Consider the following 23,573-nt stretch of genomic DNA (forward strand, 5'->3'; position numbering starts at 1 on the left):
ACGAGAAATGAAAAACTACGTTTTCGTAATTTTTTAATGTTATAACAATTCGAAATTGCGTAACAAATAATTTTTTTATTATTCAAGTGTTCAGATATAATGAACTAAAATATTAATGAAAACATTTTTTGCCGGTCTCTAAAATTCGGCAAGAATGCAATATTAGGAATTCTTGCATTCTACAGAAGCTTGTTTGCATTGAATTCACAGAAGCCGGTCGAATTTTGATGGTCCCTATGGATATAGTGCTATATTTTAAATAAAATTATAACATCCGTTACCCATTGTTATTTGCTTTAAAAGGCAGACCGTTGACTCAACGTGTTCAGTTTAATGTACAAAGAATATTTTTCTTTGGTTCAGCAATTTTTTGCATCGGCAGAAATTCGGTCTCTCATTGAGAGAATTTTACTTGTCTGAAGAATATTGTTTGCTTTTCAGAAAATGATGTCTATTTCCAAAAATAATCCCTATCGTTGGTAAGCTTATAGACGGAATAAAAATAATTGACTGACCCAAATAAACTGACGATTTTCGCACACAAATCTTTATTTCACATGATCATTTAACGATCGACGCAATACGTCTGAATATTAACAGAATAGAATGTTGAAATTTTCATCAAAATATTGATATCGTTTCCCATGTAACTTATTTGTTTGAAGCAACAACAATATTAGTTTATTCAAAGGAACACAAAAAAATTGGAACGGTTTGTAACAAATTATTCACAGTTGATTCGGTCAAATAGAATTTTCAATCAATCGTATAAAGCATTGGTAATATTAATTCACTAATTATGTGATCCATTAAATGACACTCCGGGACACTTTGACCCCAGACAATTGTTATTCGAAGTTTTCAAACTGTTCCTGCTGGAATTGGGACTTGCTCTACCATATACCTTTAATTCAGGGTTCAAACTTTGTTTCCAAGCAGAAAGGTTAGATCAATCGTACGACAGCTGCGAATTAGAGCAGTTCAAAATGAGATTGGAGTTGATCTGCGACCTGTGTGTCACTCACGGTGATTTGAGTGAAAATGGGATCAAATTTTTTTCGATTCTACTACGTAGATTTTGTTTTCTTGATTTTTAAGTAACATTTAGTGCATAAAAATATTTTTTATCCGCGTAATAATCACTGTAAATGTATCTAAGAGCGATAGACCAGGAGATGAGCTCTTCATTCAGCTGCTCCACATTCGCAGCTCGCTTAGAAGATCTTACAATTAGTGTTGGCCGTGATATCTGAAGTTAGATTGCGGTCATATTAAATGTACAGAAACCTTCTGTCGATGAAGAAAGGCCATATTTTCCTATTAGAGTAAGATGCGTCCTTTGTCAAAGAAAATCTGATCGAAAATTAAAGGAAAAGTCCCATATATGCGTCGAATGTGGAGGTACTGAATGAAAGTCGTAATGATTTTTCTGATTTGATTTTATATTTCTGTATCGTATTTTTATAATATAATGATGTCTCATCAATAAAAAATTTATTTGGTTATTTGCTTGTGATTTTTTCCTTGAAAAATTCACCATTCATTTCCCAAGATAAGTATACTTTTTGAAAACTGCCTTACGAGTCTGAGGCTACCTTAAAGTGAACTAACTTTGGAATAACACTGTAATTTTATTCTAAAAAAAGGTGACAATCAAAAAAAAAAAAAATGGAGCATATTTAAATGCAAAAATTATTTATCTCGCATTTTTTTTATAGAATTTTTTTTCACATGAAAATCCTAGATATCCAATATATTGAAAGCTTGGACTTCTTCATAAAGGATAGAAATATGTTCCGGAATTTTTTTAAAGAGAAATTACGAAAACTCTCAGAGTACTACTTTTTTGCTACGCTGGGGTCAAAATGTCACCGTATGACACATGCGTCATTTCCAAGACGCGTGTCATTTAAGGGTTCAGCTGAAAACCTGAGAAGTCATAATTCAATATTCTTCCATTAATTGAACCGCCGCATTCATTTTAACCAATTACGTATCATTCTGATGTTATTTTAATTTGCCAGAATATGTGTATTGACAAAACTGAATTATGTCTGAAGGCTGCGTTACCATATGTCGGTTGAATTAACAAATGGAATACTATGATGAAGTATCTATAAAATTATATACACCTTGCTTATTCCAATTTTTTTTCTTCGCCGAAATAACCCGATTGAATATATTTTCTCATTCTGAAAAATCCTTGATCTCGGTAAGGAGAACTAACAAGAAAAGAAAGCATGGAAACCAGTCCGTCAACCTAACTAGAATTAAAAACAATAAGTCGATACTGGTTGGGATCCGAGGCAATCTAAATTGTATTGAGAAATAGAACATTTCATTTGCATGTATTTAAAGTGAATTAGGATATAACTGACAATGAACGGGTCAGAAGTTCGTGACTATAGTGCTTGTATGGCCACGTAGTATACATTTCAATACGTGTTTATATGAGTGTGTAATAAAAACAGTACATTGTTAACTAACAAAGATCACAATCGTGTTGTTATTACGCTTGAATATAATTTGTGAAAATCAAAAAGTGATTAATTTGTTACGAATGGAGCAGGCGCATGTAATCACATTGAAAATCCATTGACAGCTGCATGCATCGAGCCGCCATAACTATTATTTTGTGGATCAGCCGGTAGTGTCACATTGCAATTTTAAACTTCTAATATCGCACATGAGTTAGGGTACCAGCAGATGTTATTTCACTCACTTTGCGCTATTGCCGATAGGCAAAATACAATTTTTGGCGGCACAAACACTGATGTACACTTGGGGAGAATGAATCTGAGACGGCTATTTTTTTACACTATACAGTTATGTTGACAACACAAAGAGACCTACAGCGCCATAGTCGGCCGAGCGCGAAAGAAACTCAATCTCTCGTGATCAACATGGATTATATTTTCACATTAATAATTGTTCAAGTAATAAACATGTACCAAACTTGGTTACGGCAAAATGCCGACCGAAGAAAAGAACAAAGTACAAAGAACAAAGAACGGGTTCAAACCACGCGAGATTTCAATATATCTGTCACGTCGGTACCGTTGGCACTACTTCTCGCTGGAAATTGAGGTTAGAGTGGGATTCAGAAAATCTTTAAGTGGGAGGCGCTTAAAGTTCATATAAACTCGGCTACACATCAGCTTTAATGGAGGCGCAATTTAAGAACCCCAATTAAAGCGTATGTGTAGACCAGGCATGAAACGTCTTATTACCGTACATCATGCGCTCGGTGTGCTGGCACCCTTACTTCCCCTCTGTGCGAACTTCCGCACCACGTGGCAATAGATGTCGCGGCGGTCACCCCACTCTCGCATCTGAAGGCTGTTCCCGTTGGCGTGACGGTGATCAGTCGCGTGAGGTTACTGGACGTGTGAAATAACGATAGTCGCGAAGTGGGGTACCTATTAACATCGCAATTCCACTCCCTTGCAACCTCGTATACCGCGATTTAAGCAGGGAGCAACGTAGTGCTTTCTCATTCGTAAAGGAATAAATAGCTGATCACGATCCAGAAGTCGTATGCTGCTCCATTCAGTCGTATTCGACAACTTACAACGGTTTAATGGGCTTTCTGGAATAACTTTGAGGTATTATCATTGAGAAAATAGAGTTGTAGCACAAAGGTCGGTCATTAATCATCGTAAAATCTCCGTGTCAATAATCCAAGAATATCTATAAGTAATTGCGAATTGTTTATTTCATCAGTAATAAATCCATGGAACTTGAGATTCGTGTCGAGGATTCTTTTTTTGTCAGAACGGAAAAACTTTTTGATAGCGCGCCCCTGAATTTAGTAGAATTATCATCGAGAAAAGGTGGAAAAATATTCGTTGTAGATGAAATTTGGAAGTTTTGTTACATGAGTCTGTTCTTTATAATTTTTTCCACGAAAAGAAGAACAATTTTTCACTAACTTTAACACTTGAAAATTAGTAATTCATGATTTGGCTCACCTTCAAAAATTCATGATCGTCAGAAATTGCCGACTTATATGAGACTGTAGTTAGTAGTATTAACGTAACGATACATCAGGAAAAGAATCACTATTTGCGCAACTTTAGAATGACTTTGAAGAATTTAGTTTTCCCAAATAAGAGTATGTTTTGCTTATCATGGTTTTCTGAATTTCGGACATTGCTACAGGTGCGAAGTAACGATTTCTTCTAAACATACATCGTTACAGTAACGTTACTAACTTCATGCTGATCGACTTTTTATAACACAATATCGCCGGGTTAGTGGAATACAGAGATACGTCGCTTTCATTTTCGAAAAAGAGACACCCAGATTTTGAAGTTCAAGAAAGTGACACGTCGGTTTTGAGCTTCAAAAACGTGACACCTCGGGTTTGAAGTGAAAAATAGGACAACTCGCTTTTAGAGTTGGAAAAGGGGACACGTCGTTTCGATTTTCAAAAACAGGACATGTCGTAGATTTTTCTAATAAATTCATTTTTCATTTGTAATTATAATTTCTTTGTTTGCTGAATTGGTTTTCAAAGTGCAAAATTTTTAATTTTTAAAAATCATAATGCAGGTATATTATCACGTGCAATAAAAGTTGAAAAAAAAGATTGTCATAACGACGTGGCTTGTAAACGAGTCATTATTTCCATCATAATTCCCGTAGATTGCTTATTATTTATAGTCTTGTATATAATATTGTATATATTGCGTTAATCGCGTACTTACTTTGCCTGTGGCAGACAAAAAGACTTCCTATTCGTTTCACGCAGTTACGACTTTCAAAATAATAAAAATTTTACATTTAATAAAAGTGACGTAACTAAACATGTTTTACAAGTGATGAATAATGAACCTTATTTTTCAATATTATACATAATGGATACCATTTTTCACGTAGAATATAATTAATAAATTGTAATCGAAATTCGAGATTAAATTGCTCCGTTATTGAAAATAAAAAAGTTAATTATTTTGAATACATTATTCAAAATTACAAAAAATAAATCTTATCAAAAAATAAGACGTAATGTGGATACATATAAATTATTGTTATATTATAATTTTATATAATCTGCTGGAGTTTAGACTTATCAATGTAATAAATCATAGTAATAATCATGGAACTCAGAAGGAATTGAACGCTTTTCGCAAAGATCCTCAATGTCTTTTTTTTTTCTCAACGCACAGATCTAATTTCTTTTGACAATATTCGCGGGGATTGAATTGAATCTTTGGAGTTTTCAACGTTATTATAATATTAATATTATAAAATTAAAATTTGTGATAAGAAAATTTATTTGCGACCTGTCCTGTTTTTGACTTCAAAACCGAGGTGGATTTTTTTTCAATCTGAAAACGACGTGTCTTTTTTTTCAAGCTTAAAACGACGTGCCACGTTTTTCACCCTCAAAACCGAGGTGGCATCCACTAACCCGATGATATACTGATTCTCATTTAATAGTGTCTTCACATTGCTGTGATTCGCTAATTTCACCGCGAACTCTCCTCCACTGAAGAATTGAATCGAAGTGTATCGTATGTTCCAGATTCAAACGGTGGCTTACATAATCCAATGAAAATGTTGGACGATCTGTTGGGATGGCTTCATCCTCCGTACAATAATATCGGTACGATTAAGTAATGGTTGGCGAGGCTTACGAGTCGTTTAGCCGGTTGGCGATATTATTAATTTCATTTGTTTTAGATCCGAGAACCAACGAGTGGTTTTTATTGTCGGGAGCAGGTCCGATCACTATTATACTAGTGGCGTACATTTACATTTGTACTTCGGCAGGTGAAAGATTTATGAAAGACAAGCAGCCCTATGATTTACGCAAGATTCTCATAGTGTACAACTTTATTCAAATTCTAATCAGCATCTACATATTCAAAGAAGGTTTAATGGCAGGCTGGCTGTACCATTTCAGCTACACGTGTCAGCCAAATGATTATTCGGAGAGTGAAGTAGCAATACGAGTAAGTAGAATGATCAATATTTCAGTAGCAGTACATTGGCGAAATTTGAGAACATTGTGTTGACTAATTTTTATTCAGAATAATAATTCTGAGTGAAGGTTCTGAAATTTATCAGAAACATATTGCCTTTACCCAAAAAGTTTGGACGAATGAAACTTTGCAGCGTTTAAAATATTCGAGCAATGTTATAGAAATTTAACTGTGCACCGTTGCAAATGTATCAGACAAATTGCGCAATATTACAAAAACGATGGGCACCAACATAACTTTGCGAGTTTTGAAATATTCCAAACACACGGTGCTATATTTTTGCCTTGCATTGTTTAAAACGTTTTAAATACATTCCGCGAAGTCAGCGAAACATTGTAACGTCGCATTTTCGCAATTGAAGTACTGACTAATAGGCAAAAGAAGGTGCTATTTCAGAAAATGGGAGAAGAACGGGCTATTTTGGGAAATATTAAAGAATGAGCAGTTTCGCATACATTGTCTTCAGTGTCGGTAACGTTAACCACAATAATCGCAGGCAAAATAGACCATTTTTCATACGCTTCTCGTGATGGACCGTGTTAGCACTTTCAGACACAGCCTCCTCTTCTGTCCAGTAATCGATCAAGAAATATTATCGCAATGTTTCAGTAACATCGCCTACTTTGTGGATTATGCGATTTGATTTATAAGCACTGCTTATTATACATATACCTATTATAATGTATTGACGACGGTTCAACAAATGATTTTTAGATAGCCAGAGCTTGTCATTCATACTTCCTCGTCAAGCTGTTTGAACTTCTGGACACCTTATTCTTTGTACTTCGGAAAAAGCAGCGTCAAATAACTTTCCTCCACCTCTATCATCACACCGTAATGCTACTATCAACTTGGGTTGGAACTCGTTATTTCAGTGGAACGTTACATTTGACATTTTTGGGGTTGGCAAACAGCTTTGTTCATATAATTATGTACGGCTATTACATGCTGACGGCCTTCGGGCCGGAAATGCAAAAATCCCTAATGGCCTGGAAAAAGTATCTAACAATAATGCAAATAGTACAATTCGGCGCTGTTGGCATACACGCTGCACAGATATTTTTCATTGAATGTGACGTATCAAAACTACTGGCTACACTTGTTTGCCTGAATAGTATTATATTCATCTACCTCTTCTCGTCTTTTTATATTCAGAATTATTGTAAGAGTGACACCAACCATGTAAGAAACACAAGTTCATCGAAAACTGGTTACACTAGTAAAAAATCTGAATAAAAAATATTCTTTAACAATATGATAATGGCAAGTGATTTAGAAATATAAATATGAAGGACAAAAAACGGATCTATTCCGAACGGCATTGATTCTACAGAAACCAGTTCTAGAACTAATTTTATAAATGAAATTGTATCGTATGTGTATGTGTAATATGTTATTTATAATATATTGTTTGTGATAGGTTTAATTATGTATACAATCAGTCCTAAAATTATTTTTGTACAATCGGTATTGTCGTCCATTTTACTTTTTACGGTTGAAATATTCGAGACAATTCTTCTGGAGAATTTAGAAACCTGAATATTCTTGCCGAAATTTGGTTCTATGGAACAGGTCCGTAGAATCGGTCCTTACGTTCATCAATATAATGTATAAATGGATTCTGGAGAATCAGTCTAACGTCAGGTAATATTCTTTAGAAACACAATTTGTAAAATGGCAATTACGGCGGAATCGAACTTTTAGAATTAAATCCCTCTCATTGTACTCCTATAAAAACCTACGAGGCTGAAGTTAGCCGCAGGGTTCAGCTGCCGGTTATCGAAATCCAGGGACGAATGGGGGCCTGAAGCCCCCAACCCGAGTCTTCCGATCTTACGTCCTGGCATCCATTGAATAGTGTGAATACTCAAGTAAACATGTGACTTTGTGAAAATATAGTCATGAGCTCCCGATAAACAATGCAATTCGTCAGTATTGGAGTGTTCCATCGGTCTCGGAGAGGGTATCATTTGCTTTCGCGGGTGAAACTGCGCATTTTGACATGGAACTCCCACCACTATTTCAGGGGTAGAACAAGGAATATTTGCGAATTTTTTCAGAATTTTCACACTTTTCCGAGTCATCGACAACAACGCTGAACTTGAAAAATTCGACTTCTTGTTACGTCCGGCGTATCGCCACGCGTCTCCATGACTGTATGTTACATATTTTTACAAAGTTCTATGTTTACTTGAGTATTCGCACTATTCAATGTATGCCAAAACGTAAGAATCGGAAGTTTCAGGTAGGGGACCTCAGGCCCCCATTCGTCCTTGGATTTTGAGAACCGGGCGGCGTCTGAAACCTGCGGCTAACCTTGGCGTTGTAAAACACCTAGGCATACCAAATATTTTCAGGGCTGAAATAATTGTCAAAGAAGTAAACCAATAAAAGAATAGAAGTAGCATAAAGTAGACTGTCCTTATTCTTGTCAAACTCCGTCTCCTTTGGAGTACATTGTATTTTCAAGATTGGATTTGAGTGTTATTAAAAAAAATCGTTCAAGTAAGTGAAATGTTGCTTACATTATACCACATACGTAATCAATACACATATGTTCATTATATAGGTAAAAGAATTGAAGGAGTTCGACTACTGTATCCGAAGTAATGAAAAATCCCATGTGTTCTTGTACCACGGGTCCAGCTATCCGCCATGTCTGGCTCAAATCTCGTCGAGCATTGAAACAGACAATATACCTAAGCTTGGACCACGGTTGAAATGACAAAACCAGGCCGATAATGAACAGTGTGTTCTGTCAGCGCACGGCTCAGTCTTGTATAATTGTACATCCATTCTTGATTCAATACTTTAAAATCACTGGACCCAATGCTTGGGAAACGTATGGGTTCAATGTTCAATTTCCACCAATACCATACGTTTACCAATGAGAGGACCGCGAAAGGTAAAATGAACGAGACAACTGTTTGTCAAACGCTTCGTTATTGGTTAAAATAATACGGGATGTATAGACCACATGTTTTCGTGGATTACGACATCTTCGATGCCTACTGCTCTTAAAGATGTTACTAGGCAAATGGATTGATACGTCATGTATTGTTACATTTTACACAAGGTTCTAAATATTGTTTTGTATTTCGTTTGAAGTTGTTCTTTTATTTTTACTCAAACCTCCATACCATAATTTTTTATAATCTTCTTTCCCGCTTTCGGAAAGCTCTGTTATTTTTATTTTCCAACGGTTTACTTATTTTCTATCTTATCAAGATATAAAAATTCTAAGAAATCTTACTTGCACTTGTGCATTGGAGAGAATTTTTATCTCAGGTATAAAAAAAAATATATGCAAAGTAAACAAAATGCCCGAAAATATCTGTTACATATATTTTCGAGGATGCAGAACCTGGCACGATAGCTGTTCTGGCTATGATCCCGCCATGATAAAATAGGCTATTTGGCATATACAACAGATAAAGGAAGAATTTTTATCGGCACCGTACCGACCCACCACCCCTACGCCTAGGCTGCAGTATTGTGAAGGGTGATTAAGAAGGCCAAAAATATTTTTTACATACATGCAATCACCTCGTTGGTTCAACTTCCTTGAAATTGGGAAGAACCAATCAGAGAGTTCGATAGATTCTTCAAATAAGAGGAACGTTGCTCAGCTAGAATTGAATCACTTGTAAACGATCCTTTTGCCAGAGCACTTCTAAAAAGCCTTCTTTTGCAACACTACTTCTCTCAATGAGACACTTTAGATACTTGTTTAAAATCTTCTTACAATAGACGTTCTAAATCTCGACCTTTCAGCGTGGGCATCTTCTTCAACTAAGAACTGAAAATGTGTCAATAAAATTTTTTGAACTAACTACGTTTACTTTTATCCATAAACATATATACTGAAATAATTTATGTTCGCAACTATTATTGCACGAAGCGTGTGACTCGATAATCGCAATGTCATGATTAAGGTCGAACTGTGATAAGTCAACCTCAATGCCGCACGAATAAAAATACAATATCCATTTCAAAGAAAGATTCAGTTCTTGAAATGACCTGATAATGAAACAGAGGAAATGAACATCGCAGAATTATCGCTAAGGTATTCTCTAATTAGAAAACAGTGTGAAAAATAATGCTTCAATGAACCGTACGAGTACTAAAATTTCTAATTCTATTCCGACTCGATAAACTTGGTAGTTGTACGGGATGTTTCCGACTAAATGCCACAGTATGTAGGGTTGCCTACTACTCAGGGAACAAATATCAGTAAAAACTATCGAGTCATTTAATCATTTCAAAGTAACTCCGAGACGCGATCACTGAATGTTTCAACGTAGGTTATAAACAACGAAAAACTGTTTGGCCACATCCATACAACTCTGCCAAGGCAAGACGGGCAATTCCAACTTATTCGCGAGGACTTTGAACGCGCTACTTATCGATAACTCGTACCGACGTTTGTTTCCCTCAGTGGCAGACAACCCAAGATACTGTGGTGTTTACTCGGAAACAACCTGTACACGAGGCATGAAAAATGCAGTTGTACACATAAATTGAATATGCAATTGTTACTTGCTGTTCATGATACTACAAGTGAAGTTTCAGAATCGTTAGTTACAATTTCAATTTCTGCTGATGTACTGCGGGCAAATGCCTGAATAGCAAGTATTCCAAAAACTCACTGAAAATACATTCCGCATAGCAGGTATTGAATCAGTTTGTATGTATTCGCATATTTCGCCACCATTTCACTTCAACTTACCAATAATTCGGTACAATTTGTGCTTTTCAGCTAAACACGCTTCCCGTATTATTAACAAAAATGTTAAATCGCCTTCTCGGATGGTTTTACCCATCGTACCATAATTATGGTTCGTTCATGAGTATTTTATAAAATTGCCCACGCTACTTGGTTTAAATTACTAGGCCACTCAACTGAACTTTGGGTTAACTTTTTCCCCAGACCCCAGAACTGCCGAGTGGTTTTTAATGTCGGGACCAGGGCCTGTGATTATTATACTGGCGATGTACCTGTATATCTGCACTTCGGGCCGAAGTTTCATGAGAGACAAGCCACCCTACACGTTGCGCAAAACTATGATTGTGCACAACTTGATTCAAGTCTTTTTCAACATTTATTTAATCCGAGAGGGCTTAATGGCAGGCTGGCTTTACGATTACAGCTACTCGTGTCAACCATTCGTTTATTCGGAAAGCCCGTCGGATATTCGGGTGAGTTCAATTTGTAGATTAAGATTGTTTTCATGTATGGAAAGGAAATGTTGGTGAAAGTTGACAGGCTGAATTTCAGCGATTAACTGCTCATGAGCGAGCTTCAGCTGTAAGACGCGGTTTGCGGAGGTTATGTATTTTAACGCTCGTAAGATTTTCGAGAGCGGAATGCTCGTAATTACCAACGCTGGTGGGAGTCTTTGTCTTTATGATGTTTAATGAACCTTGAAATAATTAAGAAAAAAAGTTTCGTGCTCGAAAAAGGAAGGTTGTTTAGAGAGATGGCAAAAAGAGATGGATCATCGACGTGGGATCCGCGAATTCGTGATGAGAACAAGTGTGAATGAAACGAAAGTGATGTTGAGATGGAGAGAGATAATGAATGCCGATAAACTAGATTTTTGTTGGTTTTGATGAGGCGATACAAACCGTATCGCAAGAGAACGTTACAGAGAGTGGCGATTTTACAGAGCGAGAGAACACATAGATTATACACATACATGATTTCGAGATAGTAGACAATACATGAGATACAGCTGATGGGTTTTGAGTCGCGACACGGGCAAGCGGCGAGATTTGACGCAGAGACGGCAAGTAAACATTGCACGCGAGTGTGCGTAAATGTACGAGGACGATTTTGAGTGTCGCGAGACACACATTTAACTATTCGATACCTTGCCGAAACATACCGCCCGCTTCGCTATCGGTAACGATCGCGAAATTAGATTATGCCGCCCGCCGTGCGTTATTTATTCTTAGAGTCAATAATTGTCTTAAGAGGACACTGGAAGCACACACAATTTCACGATAGGACGTTTTAACACAGAGGATTTCGTTTTAACGGTCACAACGCGAACGAGACCGTCGGTTCCCGGATGCACTTCGATCACTCGCGCGAGGGGCCACACAGATGGAGGTAGATTTTCGTTTTTTACGAGAACGATGGATCCGATTTTGATGTTCCCGTGATGAGTCTGCCATTTCGAGAGGTTTTGGAAGGACTGAAGATACTCCGTACTCCACCGTTTCCAAAAATGCTCCAGCATTTGACGCGAGTGTTGCCAATGCGATAGCCGTTGAGCTGGCTCCTCGATGAGTGTCGGCTCAGGAATTGTGTTCAATGCTGAGCCGACGAGAAAGTGTCCTGGAGTCAAGGCACTTGGATCCCGTGGATCGTCCGAGATAGCGCAAAGAGGTCGAGAATTGAGCGTGGCTTCTACTTGCGTGAGGAACGTCGCGAATTGCTCGAACGTTTGAGTAGCTTCTCCGATGACTCGTTTGAGGTGAAATTTGACTGATTTCACTCCGGCTTCCCATTTTCCACCGAAATGAGGCGCGGAAGGGGGATTGAACCGCCACTGGGTTCCGTGTGATGCGAGGATGTTTGCGATTTCTGAGAACTCCTTTGACGATGCAGCGAGAAGACGGCGAAGTTCTGAGTCTGCGCCGACGAGATTCGTTCCACAATCGCTTGCGATTGAGGCACAAATTCCTCGTCGAGATGTGAAGCGTTTGTACGCCGCGATGAATGCCTCCGTCGTGTAGTCCGAAACTAGCTCGAGATGCACAGCCGAGGTCGTGAAGCAGATGAAGATAACGATATATCCCTTGCATGATTTCGCTCCTCTTCCGCGAGAGGCTCGAATCGAGAATGGACCAGCGTAGTCAACGCCAGAGTGAAGAAACGGCCTTGATTGCGTGACTCGAGACTGAGGGAGTTGGCCCATCTGTTGGCTGCTGAGGGTGGCGCGATGACGCGCACAAGGAACGCAACGATGTATGAACATGCGGATCGGTACTCTTCCTCCCAGGATCCAGTACCGCTGTCGGATTGTAGCGAGAGTGAGTTGCGGACCTCCGTGGAGCGTCAACCGATGATGATGATCGATGATCAATGTGGAGAACGATGATTCGCGAGGCAAGATGAACGGGTGCTTTTCGTCATACGAAAGCAATGAGTGATTCAGTCGACCACCGACTCTGAGGAATCCGTTCGAATCGATGAACGGCGTGAGTCGCGATAGTGGATGACTTCGAGTGAGACTTGAGCTGGTCTCGATTTGGCGAATTTCTTCTGCAAAGTACGCCTGCTGGGTCACCTTGGTCCAAAACAGTTGGGCGTCGCTCAATTCGAGAGTAGAGATCGGTCCGACAGTGATAGACGTGTTTACGCGATTCGATGTCGTCTTTGCGAGGAACCGATTTGCTGCGCGCTTACACAATGATGTGACTTTGAGGAGAGTCGATAGTTTTGAGTAGCGATCGACGAGATCCCAGATTTGTAGCGGCTTAGCTGTTGCGATGTGCGTCGACAGCCCTTTTGTTTCCTCGAGATGAACGTTTTCTTCCGGTCGCGGAGATGAGGATGGCCAATTGACAGAAGGCTTCGAGAGCCAGGATGGTCCGAAGGTCCAAAGTTCTGATTTTTGGAGTTGCTCCGGAGATGCACCACGAGACGCAAGATCAGCGGGGTTTTCAAGACCCGAGATGTGATACCAACGAGCGCGCGCGAACTCTTGGATTTCCGTTACGCGATTACGAACGAATTCCTTCCACCGCGATGGGTGGCTTTTGATCCACGCGAGCGCGACTGTGGAATCCGTCCACAGATAAACCGGGGTGTTTTCGAAATTAAGAGTCTTTTCCACATGACACATCAACCGGACGAGAAGATTCGCAGCACAGAGTTCGAGACGAGGAATTGTCACCTTCTTTAGCGGCGCTACTTTAGTTTTCGCGCACACTAGTGAAACGCGCACTTCGTGAGTGTTGATATACGTTCGCGCGTAGATCACTGCGCCTAATGCACTTTGAGAGGCGTCCGCGAAACCGTGGATCTCTATCCCGAGAGATGCTGAACTTAACCCGATCCATCGTGGGATGGTGATAGCTGAGATGCCTTGAAGATCTTGTAGAAACTCGATCCATCGCGAGGACAATGAAGCTGAGAGCGGCTCGTCCCAGTCGAAACCGAGTGCCCACAATTCCTGCATAAAGATTTTGGCTCTGATCGTGATCGGCGAGAGCCATCCGAGAGGATCAAAGAGCTGCGCGGTTTGTGAAAGAACTTTTCGTTTCGTGAAATTGTCCTGAGTTTGATGAATTTGCGGAGAGAACGCGAACGCGTCGATGTCTGGTCTCCACGCAAGACCGAGAGCCCGAAAGAATGGACTTTGATCGAGATTCAGATGCATCGCGATCTCTTGATGGTTTCGAGAAATGTCAACGAGAGTTTCTGAGTGGCTTGAAGTCCACTTTTGAAGTTCAAAGCCGCCCGCCTTGAGCAATTGATTGAGTTCGTTGATTTTCTCGCGACCTTGATCAACGTTCTCTGCTCCTGAGAGGAGGTCGTCGACGTACGTGTTCTCGAGAATGACGTGGCTCGCAAAGGGATACTGCTTACCTTCGTCCTGAACGAGTTGATGAAGAACACGGATCGCGAGATACGGAGCGCTTGCAAGACCATACGTTACCGTAGTCAGTTGATATTCTTCAATCGGTAGCTCTGGTTCTTCCCTCCAGAGGATTCGCTGAAAATCTTGGTCATCATTGTGGACCAAAATTTGTCGGTACATCTTGACGATGTCTGATGAGAACGCGACTGGATATTGTCGCCATCGGAAGAGAACGTCCGCGAGGTCGGTTTGCACTTTTGGACCGACGAGAAGATTGTCATTGAGAGAGAGTCCGAGGTTGGTTCTTTGAGACCCGTTGAACACGACACGCAACTTTGTTGTTGAACTGCTGTCGCGAACTACACCGTGATGGGGAAGATAAAACACGCGGGAATTGTCTTCAGGTGTATTGATAGCGCGACGCATGTGCCCGAGTTCACGATATTCACGAAGGAAGCTCGAGTAAGCCTCCTTGAGTTTCGCGTCGCTACCGAACCGTTTCTCCAAACGAAGGAGCATTTGATGCGCGGGATTCCGCGAGTTGCCGAGCTCTACCGAATTGTTCTTGAGCGGCAGCCGAACTGCGTAACGACCGGACATAGTTCGAGAAACCGTTTCACGAAAGTGTTGCTCACAACGCTCTTCTTCGGAAGTTAGTGCCAAAGGTTTCGACACTTCTTCCTGCTTCCAAAACTGCTGCACGAGATCGAGCAGTTCGTGATCGAGGGAGCATTGGAAGCCTTGGACTGCGCCATACGAGGGGCTTGCTGCTTCCGCTGAAACGCAGCCGGAGAGGACCCAACCGAACTGAGTTTCTTGCGCGATTGGTGTTCCTGGTGCTCCTCTTCGAACTCCTTGACCAATGATGTTGCTGTAGATGTCAGCTCCGAGAATTACGTCGATTTGACTGGGATGTGCAAAGCTTGGATCCGCGAGGTTGAGTCCTCGTAGATGAGGCCAGTCTTCGACGAGAAGTCGAAATGAGGGTAGATACGATGTGAGTCGTGGAAGCACGAGTGCCTCCACCTGACACGAGAACGAGGTGTGAGCACGAGATTGGAGTTGCAATGTCGCGATGCCGCGAGTCACTGCCGATTGATGAGCTCCGACGCCAATGATCGGTATCGTTGCTTGATGCCGACGTAGTCGCAATTGTTGCGCTAGCGACTCCGTGACGAATGAACTTTCGGATCCTTGATCGAGTAGAGCGCGAGCGATGATTCTTTCTCCAGTCTCCGGATTCGAGGCGATCAATTGCACTGTGGCGAGAAGAACTGGAGAGCGCTTGATCATTGTAGGCTGAGCTGAGTGGTTGCTCACCTGAGAGGCGCTATTCGAGATCGGTGCATTCTGCACTGCAGGTTGCGCTACTGCAGCCTGAACTTGAGATGTGCCGCTGTTAGCAATTGTCGAGATTGAGGAAGAGTTTCGATGCAGCAAGGAATGATGTCGACTGTTGCACACGCGACACGTTTTGTTGGATCGACAGTCCTTCTGCTGATGTGGACCGAGACAATTGAAGCAAAGCTTTTTTGCAGAAACCACTTCCCTTCTTTGATCCAGAGATTTGTCGCGAAAGGTCGAACAGAACGCGATGTAGTGGTTGCCTTTGCAACAAGCACACGACTGTTCCTTTGATTGCGCTGTATGTGACCTTGTCGTCTGAAGATTTGACTTTCCTTGCGATGAGTGTGGTTTCGACGTCGCGATATGATTATGAGCATGAGCTTGCTCCACGGCTTCGAGGGTGCGGATGCGACCGATGAGAAACGCCTTGAGCTCCGCAAACGTGGGGGGCTCGAGTTTCTCGCTAACACTTTTCTCCCATTCTTCGAGAGATGCTGGGTCGAGCTTGCGAATCGTCATGTGCACGATGATGTGATCCCCTAATTTCTCGGGACTATCGAGAAGTTCGAGCGCGCCAAGAGCTTCGCAAGTGTTGCTGTGCAAGCTCTTCAGTTCTGATGACGACTTTTTCGTGACACGAGGAATCGCGAAAAGTGTCGCGAGATGAGAATCCGTCAAAAGTCTCTTGTTTTCGTACCGTGAGACGAGAGTTTCCCAGGCTCGAGGGAAGTTTTCTGCGGTGAGAGAAATGTTTTTGATAAGTTGTAACGGTTCATCGGTCACACTGGTTTTGAGGTAGTGCAGCTTTTCCACTTCCGAAAGTTGCGAATTTTCGCGAACCATCGACGAGAAGAGGTCGTGAAACGGCTTCCATTCTGAGTAGCTGCCCGCGAAAGTGGGCAGTTCGATACGCGGTAACCGTTTTGATGATCCTCCTGCTGGTGCGTCTTGAGGAGCTGCAGCGGCTTGCACGGTTGCTGCAGGCGCAGGTTTTAGCGATTCGAGAAGATCAAGCATCACTCCTTCGCCACTCAAGAAGTGCTCTTCACACAGCCCGTAATAATCTTTCGCGAAGTACGAAAGCTTTTTTATCGCTTCGAGTTGATCACCTTTTGCTGCGAACTTGATCTCGCTGATCTTTTCGTGATTCTCTTGGAACTTATTCCAACTTGAATTTAAAGCATTAAGCCGCGACTTCACCTGCCCGTAAGTGATTTTTGCCTCGCCGAGCTTGCGCAGGTTGTCGACGGCACGAGAGATGCGCCAAATGTAGTCGTTTTGACGTTCGATATGTTCTTCGATCGACATGTTGATGTACGAGAGGATTTAAACTCACGCGACGAACTGAGTTCTCACGAACGAGACACAAACACACTGATAGTAGCGCGACGCGATTCACACTTCGAGAGATCGGTGTTGTTGACGCTCAGATCTTAGTCACGGTCACTACAGAGGATACCGCACGTTTGAATTTAACGGACGCGACTGATTTTTGTTGATGGTTTTCACCGATAACGAGATTGTTCACTTTGATAACGTGAACTTTCGCAACTTGATGCACACGCGATAGTTCCGTTTCACTCACTAGCTAATTCGTTTTCCCGTAAGTCGCAACGATTCGAAAGATTCGACTCGATTTGCGAATGATCCGATTCGATTCGCGACTGATCCGGCTCGAAGGACCACAAAAAATGTTTAGAGAGATGGCAAAAAGAGATGGATCATCGACGTGGGATCCGCGAATTCGTGATGAGAACAAGTGTGAATGAAACGAAAGTGATGTTGAGATGGAGAGAGATAATGAATGCCGATAAACTAGATTTTTGTTGGTTTTGATGAGGCGATACAAACCGTATCGCAAGAGAACGTTACAGAGAGTGGCGATTTTACAGAGCGAGAGAACACATAGATTATACACATACATGATTTCGAGATAGTAGACAATACATGAGATACAGCTGATGGGTTTTGAGTCGCGACACGGGCAAGCGGCGAGATTTGACGCAGAGACGGCAAGTAAACATTGCACGCGAGTGTGCGTAAATGTACGAGGACGATTTTGAGTGTCGCGAGACACACATTTAACTATTCGATACCTTGCCGAAACAAAGGTGGATGGTTAATCTTTTCCTAATTAAAGATCCCTGTGGTTTGACTATCTATTTCTTTGGCAGGCGTCGGATTTTACTCCGTTGCAGTGAACTTTACAGACGCAGGATTGAGGGGTTGACGTCCCTGCCTTCCCACAAACTCAGGTTTTTACACCGTTCGTGTGATTGGATAAATTGAGACGCACCGTTTTACCGTTGCTGCAGTTTCGCAAACGCGCTCTCCAAAGATTGTCGTCCCTGTGTGGTTTGCTACTAACCTTCAATGACTATTTATAGAGATCGCTATTTGGAGTGTGATCATACCTGTAAACATGAAAATCATGTCTTATCTTACATTGAATTTCACCACTGAGGCAGAAAGTAAACATTATTCGACATAACCTCTCAATCGGTAGATATCGCACAAGGCGACGACGCATTGATAAAATTCAAACAATTAATACTGATTTAACGCAAATCAAAGACCACACACTGTAAGCAAGCTGGATGCGTAGTCAGACGTTTCTAAAGGATAAAAGCATAGTAATTATGAAAGTGACTCATCGGTTATTGTCACGGCGTAGAACGCATTGGAAGGCTACGATCGAATTTAGAGTTAAATTTTAAAGATAGAACAATTCGTAAGCCAAGCGCCTTGGCAGATAGAGTAGAATTATGGGATATAGGGATAGACGCATAGCGGTTCTTTCAGCTACTGAAAGAAATCGAAATATGTAGAGTCTAGCTGAAGTAGAACTATAAACAAATTTAACTTTGTGAAACTCAGGAGCGTAACCTATGAATTGAGTATTAGAATGAAATTTTTTTTTCCATTTTTAGGGGTGCATAATGCAGTGCAAGCCAAAATAATGAGGACGTATTTTTTGTTTTTCGTTAAAAATGCTAATTTTTCATGTTATAGGTGATTGAATTTCACTGATTTTAATATATATAGATATATCTTGACATGGGTGACGTCACAATGTTATAGTTTTCAATCCGTTATATTAATGGCAATTTTGATTCAATCGAAAAAATAAAAAATAAGTCCAAAATATTTTTTTCCAATCTACAAGAATATGAAATAAAAAAATTTCATTCAAATACTCAATTGCGTAATTTGTTCTTTATTTTATTTTACCTTTTTTTTTTTCGTTCTTGCATGAGCATGCGATATTCTTGATACCAAAAGATTGTATTTCTTTGAATTGATTTGGTTGATTAAATATTACGGTGTATCAAAACTTGCTTTCTTACTCAGGTAACAACTTGTCAAAGATAAGTAAAATCATTCAAGTAGAGAGGGAACAGCAACGGAGTAAAATCATAGGAACAGAAAATCTACATGGAGTAAAATCCATTATTAGAGGAGGGAATACGGCTAGAAGGAAAAACTCAGCCTTCGAAAAAATAGCTTAGGGTACAACGGCGAGTCCGAATCTGGTCAAAACATAGCACGGCGTCATAGCCCGCGTCTATGGGAAACTATGGACGACAAACTGTCAAGCCTGCGTCTGCAAGTCCGCTGCACCAGTGTCAAATCCCGCGTCAGCTTAGATTAGAGGTAGGTAGAGAACAGGAACTTTTTTGATCAGAAAAGAAAACAATCTCCTACGTTCCGTTTTCAACACGGAGCTCCTTTTTTTATAAATTATATAAAGGTCCTTTCACATCACTGAGACAAAGACATCCACTGGCGTAGGTGATTACGGTCGTCATCCCAATGCTGCAAATTGTTGGGTGTCGATCAAGTCTCTGGCACTGGACTAGATTCTCTTATAGCAGGACGTCCCGTTGTTGTCCCCGCCAAACGTGGCGCTAGTAGTCATATACTTTACCCCCTACGCTCCTCATTCTCCGAAAATCTGCTCTCTGCGTTGTTCTTAACCTCCGTACAACCAATAGGGACCGCGCATTGTGAGCAGGTGACTACTAGCGCCGCGTAGTGGCGGGATATACTAACGGGGACACGTTATACCACCAGTGTCAGGGGCCTGGTGTAGATGAATGTAGCTGCGGTAACGTCGAGAATCGTCAAAAAACACAACAAGTATGCTACGCGTGAGTTGTGAAAGCAGACAGAAAGTGCTAATGGCGGTAATTTCAAAACCTTTCCAGCAAGAAAATTGGCATTTGTAATTTCTTTTTAATCAATAATGTCTTTTAATACGTGTCAAAATAATTATCAATAGAATAGAGCATCTGTTTTTGAGGGGTTTAAAAAATATTTTGGAAAGGTAATAAAATTATTGCGTGACTTTATTTTGATGATTCGATTGGATTTTTATCAGACGTACCGAACGTTTTGAAACCGACCAAAAAATTAATTCACCTCGTCTCGGATCACCCAGCCCCCCTACTTTCGAATACCATCATATCAACTATATACACGTAATTGAAACATTAATTTTCATAAAGCATACAATATACATATACCAGCTTTGTGTTGATGCAATCTTACTGCAATTATGACGTGTAAGTTGAATAAATTGCAATATTGCAACAATCCATCTGCAATGTTTCATACACAAGATGTTAATTGTAATATTGCTACAATATGTCTGGATGGTAACCGTAACTGCGATATAGCAATGTTGTTGTAATGTCGATTCAAGATTTTGTACTGTGTGTGATCTTGGTTGCTTCACAAACCTTAGATTGATTGATTATGTGTAATCACGATGATTTTTTGCTTCAGACGTTCAGTTTTGCTGCTATATTTAGTTCAATTCACATATAATCCAATTGATTTCAAATGTATTTTGATGAGACAAATGAAATGAGTGTTTATACATCATCAAATCTTGCAGTAAAATCGTAACAACGTCACTTGGCAAGGTTAAAATTTGTAAGACACATTGTGCAATTTTTTCGCTGTATATTTTGAGTGAACACGTGAAACTGTAATATGCCTGTAATTTTGCTGCTATAGTAAAAGGATAGAAATATTGCAGTAATATTCGCCAAATGTTGCGTGGTAACGTGGGCTTACGAACTTAAACCGTTTTAATAATTTACAGATGGCGAGAAGCGTACACCTGTACTTCATTTGCAAGATCATCCAACTTTTAGATACGGTATTCGTTGTACTCCGCAAGAAGGAACGTCAATTATCTTTATTTCATATTTGTTACCACATTACAGCGGTGACTTATTCTTGGATTGGAGTCCGTTACATGGCTGGTGGTCATTCAACGTTTATCGGACTATTGAACTGTTTTGTTCTGACATTTGTATACAGCTATTACTTACTCGCTGCAATTGGGCCGAAAGTACAGAAGTACCTGGTGTGGAAAAAGTATCTGACTGCACTACAAATCGTACGATTTGTTATTGCAGATTTACACAGTATACAAGTGTTCTTCATCGACTGTACCGTTCCAAAGTCAACAGCTCTGGGCACAATAGTGATCAGCACTACTTTTACGTACATGCTCGCATCCTTTTATGTCCAAAATTACCATAAAAGTAACGTTAATAACGTGGCGTGCGTAGGTGTCTCAAAAAATAATTCCAGCAGTCTGAAATCTAATAAAAAAGATTTTAAACTTCAAAGTATCCCTGGACAGTGTGATTAAGTTGCATGCTATATCAATTGAAAGTACGGATGGTTGAGGGTCGTAACTTAAGGAATCCTCATATCAAATTGGGCTATGGTGTTGTAATCGAATATCGTAAATCGATTCCACGGTAACATGAAGTTGTTTTATACTGTCTATACCTGTTCTATGTTAAATTAATAAAGTTACAATGTTCATGGTTTTAATAGCTTCGTCAAATTATTACTGCAATGTGGTCCGTAAAATAGGGAATTACGTATTTTTCATTATGCGCTGGAATTCAGAATCAAATATCTATTTATTAGGCCTATATATATACAGAATGAATTGCTCACGATAGAATAGTCAGTCGTCTGCTAGAATTTGATGCGCATGCGCTGCAATCTGAGAGCAGTTAGCTGGGATGATCAAGCGTCACGAATATAACCTCAAAAATGTTTGGCAGTTGTCGCTAGCAGTTGTGTTACAACTCTCAAATTGTAGCCCATGCGCATTGTTACGTAAGAAATTGAAACCTGGGGTCCGATAAGCTCGCCCGTTCCCAAGAGAGTAGCCACCAGTCTTTGATAACCAAATGGATGGTAGTTTCGATCAAGTGTTTATTGATTATATACGCAGATGCATTGTTAGAAGAAATGTTGAAGACAAGAGAAGCCTCACCATGGAAGTACAGGTATTGCCTTACTTTACTGTTCAAGTAATGACTGTCGTGGTAACTTGGATAGCGTTAATGATATATTGTAGTATAATTCGAGATTTGGGTCTCCAGCCGAGGCGTGGCTTAAAAAATTGCACCTAGCGGTGAAAATACGGACTACAGTGAATTGGTCACGCTGTACATAAACAAATGTAGAAAAGTGTATTTTTATAAGAATACATTTTGTTTTTGTAATTTTAAAATATAAAATGAAACTTTTATTATAAGAAGTTTGTAAATTTGTACATAAACAAGTACATAGTCCGAGTCAGCTGATGCGATTCAATCTACTCGCTCAGATGTTGAATATCACCACCAGATAGCCTATCCGAGCACTAGAGTTCCCAATAATATATGCCATAGGCTCCAAGCGAATCGTTAAATTGGAACTCAGCTAAAGGCACCGACGAGAGGCTCGTCCATATGACTCGGTAACTGATCGTGCTACCAATAAGTTGGTTACTAAAAAGTCATCCGCTTATACGCCTCGTATGAGTTGGCAACTGTGTAGTCTTAAAGTGATTCGAAGGGGTAGATTCTCATAGCATTAAATTGCAACGGACGACGGACCATTCTGTCATGAGCAATTCACTCTGTATATTGGCACTGATAGGTAAGCTATCTTCACTAATTGTAAGTTTTCATGTGAAACGGATGTATCAAAAGTGCAACGGATGATTTACTAATAGAAAGGTGATTCTTGGATATGAAGGTCAGAGAAATTAAAGAAACTGAAATTTGATTATGTGATGCATGTGGTGGATGATTTGTCTCGTCGATTTCCAATAAAACTAGATGAAGAGTATTCTTGGTGCCGAGTATTTTTCGTGTCCTTATTTCAAATAATTTAGGTTCATGTTATATTTGAAATGTACTTTTTATGAGTGAACGATTCATCAGATTAACAAAATGTGAATAACTAATATTGTTTATACTAGTTCCGTATTTTGTTTGGTCGTGCTGACTAACACACTTTGTTTCTGGTCTTGCGCATATTATGCAAGGACATTTTGTATCGTGCCTACACGGCAGAGTTACTTGTATTGGGATACACTCATGTGATTGCGTGTGACACACACCTTCAAATCTGTGCAGAACTCGAAAACAATGGCTACCTGACATGCGCAGTACGGTAAGTCGGAGAAACGCCGGGTCAACACGTGCTGGCACAAGCAGTTGATTGATACGCGTGAGCCAGACAGCACTCAGGCTCCTCTCCAATTTGGTGAGCCTATAATTCGAATCTCTGATTTGAACTGACGCTAAGTAGTATTTGTAACGATAGTTGTGTTGAT

At 40.3% G+C, this 23,573-nt stretch overlaps 2 protein-coding genes across 6 annotated transcripts in view; both read left to right on the forward strand.

Moving 5' to 3' along the window:
* The window catches only part of LOC107225545 (elongation of very long chain fatty acids protein), a 29,102-nt gene extending 19,343 nt beyond the window's left edge, over positions 1-9,759 (forward strand). The window contains exons 1-4 of one of the 2 annotated variants that reach the window (XM_015666054.2): positions 3,389-3,605; positions 5,531-5,611; positions 5,689-5,960; positions 6,705-9,759. In XM_015666054.2, the coding sequence (XP_015521540.1) occupies positions 5,557-5,611; positions 5,689-5,960; positions 6,705-7,226 (849 nt within the window). In that variant the 5' untranslated portion in view covers positions 3,389-3,605; positions 5,531-5,556 and the 3' untranslated portion in view covers positions 7,227-9,759. Of the gene's footprint in view, positions 1-3,388; positions 3,606-5,530; positions 5,612-5,688; positions 5,961-6,704 lie in introns of those variants that run through there. The other variant, XM_046731997.1, reaches the window with a different exon arrangement.
* A 505-nt stretch (positions 9,760-10,264) lies between these two features.
* LOC107225539 (elongation of very long chain fatty acids protein) lies at positions 10,265-21,787 on the forward strand. 4 transcript variants are annotated; one of them, XM_015666050.2, is made up of 4 exons: positions 10,265-10,677; positions 10,750-10,828; positions 10,921-11,189; positions 21,042-21,787. In XM_015666050.2, the coding sequence occupies exons 2-4, from the start codon at positions 10,780-10,782 to the stop codon at positions 21,597-21,599; spliced, it is 876 nt and encodes a 291-aa protein (XP_015521536.2). In that variant the 5' UTR covers positions 10,265-10,677; positions 10,750-10,779; the 3' UTR covers positions 21,600-21,787. The 4 variants fall into 4 exon arrangements, with proteins under 4 accessions (XP_015521536.2, XP_046586038.1, XP_046586039.1 ...); XM_046730082.1 differs by having other exon boundaries at positions 10,266-10,662; XM_046730083.1 differs by lacking the exon at positions 10,750-10,828 and having other exon boundaries at positions 10,266-10,677.
* Positions 21,788-23,573: the final 1,786 nt, after the last annotated feature.

This window comes from Neodiprion lecontei, chromosome 2, assembly GCF_021901455.1.
Source record: "Neodiprion lecontei isolate iyNeoLeco1 chromosome 2, iyNeoLeco1.1, whole genome shotgun sequence".
Lineage (NCBI taxonomy): Eukaryota > Metazoa > Arthropoda > Insecta > Hymenoptera > Diprionidae > Neodiprion > Neodiprion lecontei.

Bases quoted from the DNA above. Each gene is read 5' to 3' on its own strand.
- LOC107225539 (XM_015666050.2), top strand. From the start codon at position 10,780: ATGTTAAATCGCCTTCTCGGATGGTTTTACCCATCGTACCATAATTAT. The intron at 10,829-10,920 runs GTTCGTTCATGA...CTTTTTCCCCAG, and splicing joins CCCATCGTACCATAATTATG to ACCCCAGAACTGCCGAGTGG. The intron at 11,190-21,041 runs GTGAGTTCAATT...AATAATTTACAG, and splicing joins AAAGCCCGTCGGATATTCGG to ATGGCGAGAAGCGTACACCT.